The sequence below is a fragment of the Grammomys surdaster genome, unplaced genomic scaffold (assembly GCF_004785775.1).
Source record: "Grammomys surdaster isolate TR1022 unplaced genomic scaffold, NIH_TR_1.0 125941, whole genome shotgun sequence".
Lineage (NCBI taxonomy): Eukaryota > Metazoa > Chordata > Mammalia > Rodentia > Muridae > Grammomys > Grammomys surdaster.
The window spans coordinates 3714531-3724143 of NW_021620763.1; the positions used below are offsets into that span (position 1 = coordinate 3714531).

At 41.0% G+C, this 9613-nt stretch overlaps 1 protein-coding gene across 1 annotated transcript in view; it reads right to left on the reverse strand.

Annotated features, from left to right (window-relative positions):
- Positions 1–9613, reverse strand: part of Spag17 (sperm associated antigen 17) — a 215576-nt gene that overhangs the window by 47574 nt on the left and 158389 nt on the right. The window contains exon 32 of the mRNA XM_028753003.1: positions 8238–8426. Within this exon, the coding sequence (XP_028608836.1) occupies positions 8238–8426 (189 nt within the window). The remainder of the gene's footprint in view (positions 1–8237; positions 8427–9613) is intronic.

Below are 9613 nucleotides of genomic sequence, written 5' to 3' on the forward strand. Positions count from 1 at the left end.
CATATGAAATGTAAATAAAACATCCAATAAAAAAATTTTAAAAAATCAAGCATATTTAATTGCAAGGTATTGACATTATGTCTGAATTCCATTAATAAATGTGGAAACACACTAGCCATGCAGCTATCTTTATAAACTGTTAGAAACAAACTGCAGCACATTCAGAAGAAAGTGACCAGGACTGAGAGGGGACTAAAAATCTTATCCTATGTGGATTAGTTCAAGGGATGGAGACACTAAACACGAAGGGACAAACACTCATGCAGTTGCTGTCCTAAGATATTGAAAGCCTCTTTGCATGGAAAAGACTGAGATTCAAGTGCAAAACTGTGGCTCCCTGGTAGGAAGTACGGGGAAATAGATTTAGGATACAAACAATAGGAAGTATTCTAGTTACTAGTACTGTCTATACCTGGCCTGTATCTCTTCAGAAAGGGGCATGGCACAGACTGCCCACTTTAGGTAATGTGGCCCTAGAGGGGTATCAGAAACAAGCTTGGCAAGGAACACCCCAGGTGTTTCAATCTGGAGGAGTTTTGACTAGATGTTTCCATTGCTAGTCATTATCAATTGAAATTCATCAGTTCATGCTCATGCTGTGAAGAGTCTTAATTATTTAGGGAAGAAAACCATGAGCTAGACCAGAACTGGTCTGCATACCAAAATAACATCAGAGACTCTGTGATTTGAGGCTAAATCTAAAAACTAACCACATACCCACTAGTCATTGGAGGAAATTCCACTGATGGGTGAGGATTGTGGGAAAAAAGATAAATGCTTAGACCATGGGGGGTGGCAATGCTTTTTGGTCAAGGGCCAGAAGTAATTCGGGAGCTGCAGGCCACACACTCACTTTTGCAAACACACAGCCCATTCACTGCTAAGCAAATGCAGGCAGAGACAACCAGCAAACAAAGGGAATCCCTGCGTTACAGCAAGACTTTCCATAGCATCGTTGAACTCTGAACTGTGTGTATGGCATGAAACAGCCTTTAGATTTTTAAACTATTTTAAATGTGATCAACATTGTAGATCTTAATCTATATAGAGTATGGGACTGTGGTTCATCAATTCCTGGGCAGAGATAAGGGACCACTGTGGCACTGAAAGACAAGGAGAAAATTGAGCATCATCATCGTAGCAGTGCCTAAGCCATCTCCAAGCCCTTTCTTCCCAACATTAGCCCTGCTAGGCGCTTCTCACTACAGACTGCCCTAACGCCATGACATTGGAGAATGCTTGTGTTTCCTCTCGCTTGCATTCCTATATTAATGTTTGTGGCTGTGTTATGTTTTTACTTGCATTTTTCTAATTGTCTAGTAGCTTTAAATTTCCTCCCGTTCAAGTTATTAAGACTGTTCTTCTCTATGAAAAAATACTTAAGAATTAAAGAAAAGATATTGACCTTCATGATTGGTTGGGTGAGGTCGAGTAAATGACCCAATGCAACAAATGCAAAAGTCTGTATGGAACCTGTCTAGTATGATACATTTCAAAACAAAGCTGTGGCAGCTTGAATGAAATGGTCCCCATAAGTTCACTGAGAATGACGTTATTAGAAAGAATTAGGAAGAACTAGCCTTGGAGTGCCTGTGGCTTGACTGGAGGAACTGTGTCTCTCAGGGTAGGCTTTGAGGTTTCAGAAGCTCAATCCAGTCCCAGTGGCTCATTCTCTCTTCCTGTTGCCTGTCAATCTGGATGTAGAACTCTTAGCTACCTCTCTAGCACCGTGTTTGATTACATGCTACCATGTTTCCTTCTGTGACAATAATGGACGAAACTTCTGAACTTTAAGTCAACCTCAATGAAATGTTCTCTTTTATAAGAGTTGCGATGGGCCTTCTGCCCCTGCCTGGTCCTCTGGGCTGGAGCAGACACAGAGTCGGTCTGCTCCCGTCCTGTTGAGAAACTGAATCCTGAGTCATCCAGGAGCCACTGCACTCAGAGCAGCTGGTAAGAACTCCATCTCACTCCCTAAACCCCAGAGATAGATCGGGGAGCCAGGGACATCCAGGGCACAGCAGCTACCCAAACCCCGCCCCTCCGGAATTCCACTTCCCTTCTGCCCCTGCCTGGTCCTCTGGGCTGGAGCAGACACAGAGTTGGTCTGCTCCTGTCCTGTTGAGAAACTGAATCCTGAGCCATCCAGGAGCCACTGCACTCAGAGCAGCTGGAGCCACTGCACTCAGAGCAGCTGAAACTGAATCCTGAGTCATCGAGGACCCACTGCACTCAGAGCAGAAGGATTTCCAGATCCAAGAGGTGGCCTGAGTCCCAGGAGTTATTCCACCCAGGAGATTAGGAGCATAAGACCACACAGACCTCTGGACTCTGAGGAGCTCTGCAATAAGCAAGATAACTGGAAATACAGACTCCAGTTTTACACAGTGAGGGCAGTTACCACTAGAGTTAACCAGATGGCGAAAGGCAAGCGCAAGAACATAAGCAACGGAAACCAAAGTTTCTTGGCATCATCAGTGCCCAATTCTCCCAATATAGCAAGCCCTGAACACCCCATCACACCTGAAAAGCAGGATTCAGAATTAAAATCACTTCTCATGATGATGATAGAGAATTATAAGAAGGAATTAAGTAACTCCCTTAAAGAAATACAGGAGAGTACAAGTAAACAGATAGAAGCCCTTAAAGAGGAATCACAGAAATCCCTTAAAGAAATGGAAGAAAACACAAAGAAGGAATTAAACAAAAACATTCAGGATCTGAAACTAGAAATAGAAACAATAAAGAAAGTTCAAAGGGAGACAACCATGGAGATAGAAAACCTAAGAAAGAGATCAGGAGTCACAGACGCAAGCATCACCAACCGAATACAAGAGATAGAAGAGAGAATCTCAAATGCAGAAGATACGGTGGAAAATATTGACACACTTGTCAAAGAAAATGCAAAATGCAAAAAACTCCTAACTCAAAACATCCAGGAAATCCAGGACACAACGAGAAGACCAAACCTAAGGATAATAGGTATAGATGAGAATGAAGATTCCCAACTTAAAGGGCCAGTAAATATCTTCAACAAAATTATTGAGGAAAACTTCCCTAACCTAAAGAACAAGATGCCCATAAACATACAAGAAGCCTACAGAACACCAAATAGACTAGACCAGAAAAGAAATACCTCCCGTCACATAATAATCAAAACATCAGATGCACAAAACAAAGAAAAAATACTAAAAGCAGTAAGGGAAAAAGGTCAAGTAACATATAAAGGCAGACCTATAAGAATTACACCAGACTTCTCACCAGAGACTATAAAAGCCAGAAGAGCCTGGACTGACATCATACAGACCCTAAGAGAACACAATTGCCAGCCCAGATTACTATACCCAGCAAAACTCTCAATCACTATAGATGGTGAAACCAAGATATTCCATGATAAAACCAAATTTGCACAATATCTTCCCACAAACCCAGCACTTCAAAGGATAATTGATGGAAAATGCCAACACAAGGAGGGAAACTACAACCTAGAAAAAGCAAGTAAGTAATCTTCCAACAACTCCAAAAGAAGATACAAACATAACTTTACCTCTAATAACAAAAATAACAGGAAGCAACAATCATTTTTCCTTAATATCTCTTAACATCAATGGTCTCAATTCCCCAATAAAAAGACGCAGACTATCAGACTGGATACACAAACAAGACCCAGAATTTTGCTGCATACAAGAAACGCACCTCAGTGACAAAGACAGACACTACCTCAGAATAAAAGGGTGGAAAACAATTTTTCAAGCCAATGGTCCCAAGAAACAAGCTGGAGTAGCCATTCTAATATCAAATAAAATCGACTTTCATCCAAAATTAATCAAAAAAGATAAGGAAGGACACTTCATACTCATCAAAGGAAAAATCTACCAAGGTGAACTCTCAATTCTGAACATCTATGCTCCAAATGCAAGGGCACCTACATACATAAAAGAAACTTTACTAAAGCTCAAAACACACATTACACCTCACACAATAATAGTGGGGGATTTCAACACCCCACTGTCAGCAATGGACAGATCATGGAAACAGAAACTAAACAGAGACACTTTGAAATTAACAGAAGTTATGAACCAAATGGACTTAACAGACATCTATAGAACATTTCATCCTAAAACAAAAGAATATACCTTTTTCTCAGCACCTCATGGTACCTTCTCCAAAATAGACCATATAATTGGTCACAAAACAAGCCTCTACAGATACAAAAAGATTGAAATAATCCCTTGCATCTTATCAGATCACCACGGACTAAGACTGGTCTTTAATAATGACAAAAACAATGGAAAACCCACGTACACATGGAAACTGAACAACTCTCTACTCAATGATGACTTGGTCAAGGAAGAAATAAAGAAAGAAATTAAAGACTTTTTAGAATTCAATGAAAATGAGGACACATCATACCAAAACTTGTGGGACTCCATGAAGGCAGTGCTAAGAGGAAAGCTCATAGCTCTAAGTGCCTACAAAAAGAAACTGGAAAGAGCACACACTAACAAGTTGACTGCACAACTAAAAGCTCTAGAACAAAAAGAAGCAAATACACCCAGGAGGAGTAGAAGGCAGGAAATAATCAAACTCAGGGCTGAAATCAACCAAATAGAAACAGAAAGAACAATACAAAATATCAATAAAACCAGGAGTTGGTTCTTTGAGAAAATCAACAAGATAGATAAACCGTTAGCCAGATTAACCAGAGGGCACAGAGACAGTATCCAAATTAATAAAATCAGAACTGAAAAGGGAGACATAACAACAGAAACTGAAGAAATTCAAAAAATCATCAGATCCTACTACAAAGGCCTATACTCAACAAAACTGGAAAACCTGGATGAAATGGACAATTTCCTAGACAGATACCAGGTACTGAAGTTAAACCAGGAGCAGATAAACCATCTAAATAGTCCCATAACCCCTCAGGAAATAGCAGCAGTCATCAAAAGCCTCCCCACTAAAAAAAGCCCAGGACCAGATGGTTTTAGTGCTGAATTCTATCAGACCTTCAAGGAAGACCTAATACCAATTCTCTTCAAACTATTCCACAAAATAGAGACAGAAGGAACACTACCCAATTCGTTCTATGAAGCTCCAATTACACTCATACCCAAACCCCACAAAGACCCGACAAAGAAAGAGAACTTCAGACCAATCTCCCTTATGAACATCGATGCAAAAATACTCAATAAAATTCTAGCAAACCGAATCCAAGACCACATCAAAACAATCATCCATCATGATCAAGTAGGTTTTATCCCAGGAATGCAGGGATGGTTCAATATTCGGAAATCCATCAATGTAATCCACTATATAAACAAACTTAAAGAAAAAAACCATATGATTATCTCACTAGATGCTGAGAAAGCATTTGACAAAATTCAACATCCCTTCATGATAAAAGTCTTGGAAAGATCAGGAATTCAAGGCCCCTACCTAAACATAGTAAAAGCAATTTACAGCAAACCAGTAGCCAACATCAAGCTAAATGGAGAGAAACTTGAAGCAATCCCACTAAGATCAGGGACTAGACAAGGTTGCCCACTCTCCCCCTACCTATTCAATATAGTACTGGAAGTCTTAGCCAGAGCAATTAGACAGCAAAAAGAAGTCAAAGGGATACAAATAGGAAAGGAAGAAGTCAAAATATCGCTATTTGCAGATGATATGATAGTATACTTAAGTGACCCCCAAACTTCCACCAGAGAACTCCTAAACCTGATAAACAACTTCAGCAAAGTGGCTGGTTATAAAATCAACTCAAACAAATCAGTAGCCTTCCTCTACATGAAAGATAAACAGACTGAAAAAGAAATTAGGGAAATGACACCCTTCACAATAGTTGCAAATAATATAAAATACCTTGGTGTGAATCTAACCAAGCAAGTGAAAGACCTGTATGACAAGAACTTCAAGTCTCTGAAGAAAGAAATTGAAGAAGATCTCAGAAGATGGAAAGATCTCCCATGCTCATGGATTGGCAGGATTAATATAATAAAAATGGCCATCTTGCCAAAAGCAATCTACAGATTCAATGCAATCCCCATTAAAATCCCAACTCAATTCTTCACAGAGTTAGAAAAGGAAATTCTCAAATTCATATGGAATAACAAAAAACCCAGGATAGCGAAAACTATTCTCAACAATAAAAGAACTTCTGGAGGAATTACCATCCCTGACCTCAAGCTGTACTACAGAGCAATAGTGATAAAAACTACCTGGTATTGGTACAGAGACAGGCAGGAAGATCAATGGAATAGAATTGAAGACCCAGAAATGAACCCACACTCCTATGGTCACTTGATCTTTGACAAAGGAGCTAAAACTGTCCAGTGGAAAAAGGACAGCATTTCAACAAATGGTGCTGGTTCAACTGGAAGACAACATGTAGAAGAATGAAAATTGATCCATTCTTATCCCCTTGTACAAAGCTCAAGTCTATGTGGATAAAGGACCTCCACATAAAACCAGATACACTGAAACTAATAGAAGAGAAGGTGGGGAAAAGCCTCGAATACTTGGGCACAGGGGAAAAGTTCCTGAACAGAACTCCAATGGCATATGCTCTAAGATCGAGAATTGACAAATGGGACTTCATAAAATTGCAAAGTTTCTGTAAGGCAAAGGACACTGTCAATAGGACAAAACGACAACCAACAAATTGGGAAAAGATCTTTACCAATCCTTCATCTGATAGAGGGCTAATATCCAATATATACAAAGAACTCAAGAAATTAGACTCCAGACAACCAAATTACTCTATTAAAAAATGGGGTATAGAGCTTAACAAAGAATTTTCAACGGAAGAAACTCGAATGGCTGAGAAGCATCTAAAGAAATGTTCAGCATCCTTAGTCGTCAGGGAAATGCGAATCAAAACAACCCTGAGATTCCATCTCACACCAGTCAGAATGGCTAAGATTAAAAACTCAGGTGATAGTAGATGCTGGCGAGGGTGTGGAGAAAGAGGAACACTCCTCCATTGTTGGTGGGACTGCAAGATGGTGCAACCACTTTGGAAATCAGTCTGGCGGTTCCTCAGAAAATTGGACATAGCATTACCCGAGGATCCAGCTATACCACTCCTAGGCATATACCCAGAAGATGCTCGAACACATAACAAGGACATATGCTCAACTATGTTCATAGCAGCCTTATTTATAATAGCCAGGAGCTGGAAAGAACCCAGATGTCCTTCAACTGAGGAATGGATTCAAAAAATGTGGTATATTTACACAATGGAGTATTACTCAGCTATTAAAAACAATGAATTCGAGAGGTTCCTAGGTAAATGGATGGAACTAGAAATTATCATCCTGAGTGAGGTAAGCCAATCACAAAAGAAGACACATGGTATTCACTCACTGATTATTGGATATTAGCCTAGAACCTTGAAATGCCCAAGATGCAACTCACAGGCCACATGAAGCCCATAAAGAAGGAAGACCAAGTGAGGGTGATTCGGTCCTTCTTAGAAGGAGCAACAAAATACTCAAGGGAGCAAATATGGAGACAAAGTGAGGGACAGAAACTGAAGGAGGGGCCGTCTCAAGACCACCCCACCTGAGTATCTATCCCATGTGCAATCACCAAAGGTAGATGCTGATGTGGAAGACAGGAAGTGCATGCTGATAAGAGCCTGATATGGATATCTCCTCAGAGGCCTTCAAGAGTCAGACATATTCAGAGGCAGATGCTCACAAGTAGCCATTGAACTGATCATGGGGTTCTCAATAGAGGAGTTAGAGTGAAGACTGAAGGAGCTGAAAGGGTTTGTGGCACCATGAGGAGAGCAACAATACCAACCAACCACAGCTCCCAGGGTCTAAACCACCAGCCTGGGAGCACTTAGGGGGGGATCCAGGGCTTCAGCTGAATATGTAAAAGTGGAGGGCCCTGCTGGGCATAGGTGGAAGAAGAGAACCTTGACCTCATGAAGGCTGGATGCCCCAGGGGGTGGGAATTTTGAGGGTGGGGAGGTGGGAGTGGGGGGGTGTAGATGGAGGTTACATCCACAGAGAAGAAGGAGGAGGGGCGAGGGGATTGGGGGTTCCGAGGGGGTGGTGGGGGATGGGGTAAGGGGACAACATAGGAAATGTAAATAAATCATCCAATAAAAAAAAAAAAAGAAAAAGAAAAAAAAAAAAGAGTTGCGATGGTCATGGTGTCTCTTCACAGCAATAAAACCCTAACTAAGAAGTCCAGGCTCTCTCCATAGGGACCCTGCATTTTACCTGAAAGATGTTCCCCTCAGGATCCTGGACCTCACAGATCACCTCTGAGGTGTGCTTCATGATATATCTGCTGGCTCTTAGCTGCTCACGCTTCTGGAAGGGATGGTACAAATTACTGCTTGATTCATGGCAGTATGTAGCTGAGCAGTCTTTATCAATATAAAGGCAGCCTGTGTTTGGAGGTAGCACCTGGGAGGAGAGAGAGAGACAAAGACATAAAAATTTCTTATGTAATTTGAGGGATTTGAAAGATACTTTCAGGACAGAAACATTATCTAAGAAAGAACCTGATGTTTCTGAAGGACTGCTTGCCAAGGGACAAACAGAAGATCCAGTTTCTTGGCTGTGGCCTCATACTTTTTCTTTCTATTTTCATATGTTTTCTGGGTTTGTTATTTTCCTCTTATTTAACACTTACTCCATTTTAACTGAGATAAGTACATGAAACTCCATGCAAAATGTTTGGTACCTTTTACATTTGGGGACAAAGAAACATATTTTAAAAGGATAAATGTCCTTAGACGCTTTGGTTAACCTTTACCCTTCTGACAGTTGATACAGACAAGTGCTAGTGTTCATGTAATGGCTGCTAGCTCTTTTCTTTGAGTTCCAATTCATGTCCTATAAATTCACCCCCAGAAGTGTAGTATTTGATAATCTTTTAATATATCAAAGAACTTGTACATGATTTTAGAATATTTATATCATTCCTTCCATGTAGAAATTCCAGCCTCAGCCATCACTGTATAACCCCTGATTCTAATCTGGTGACCACTAACCCATTATCTCTGTAGATTTTCCATGCGTATACAGGCACTGTACATCTCTGTCCCCAGTCCTTGGTGGTCACTAATCCATTATTCCTATAAATTTTGCTATTCTAGATTTTCTACACAGATGGAAGTATCACTGCATAGCTTTTTCCACTTGGTGTGGGAGTTTCAAGATGCAACAGTTTGTAGCATGCAACTGATTCCATTTTTTGGCATGGTATGGTGGTCCAGTTGACATGCCAACATGGATGGGGAAAGTCTCAGAAGGCCCTACCACTAGAAGAAAATCTTCAGTCAATTAACAACTGCTAGAACTGGGAGACAGTCTACTTCAGGGATAATCCCCAAAGCTTATTGTGGCAAGATTTTCCCTCTCCAATCTATTTAAATATCAGTGTATCAGGAGGCCTGTGATTTGACAGGGAAAAGGGAGGCAGAGCTAAGAGTTGCAGAGAGAGGGATGCAGAGAGAGGGAGAGGGAGAGGGAGGGGGCAAGGGGAGAGAGAGAGAGGGAGAGGGAGAGGAGCGGGGCGTGGGAGGAGGGGGAGTTGGATAGTGAAGATTTTCTTCTAGTGGTAGGGCCTTCTGAGACTTTCCCCATCC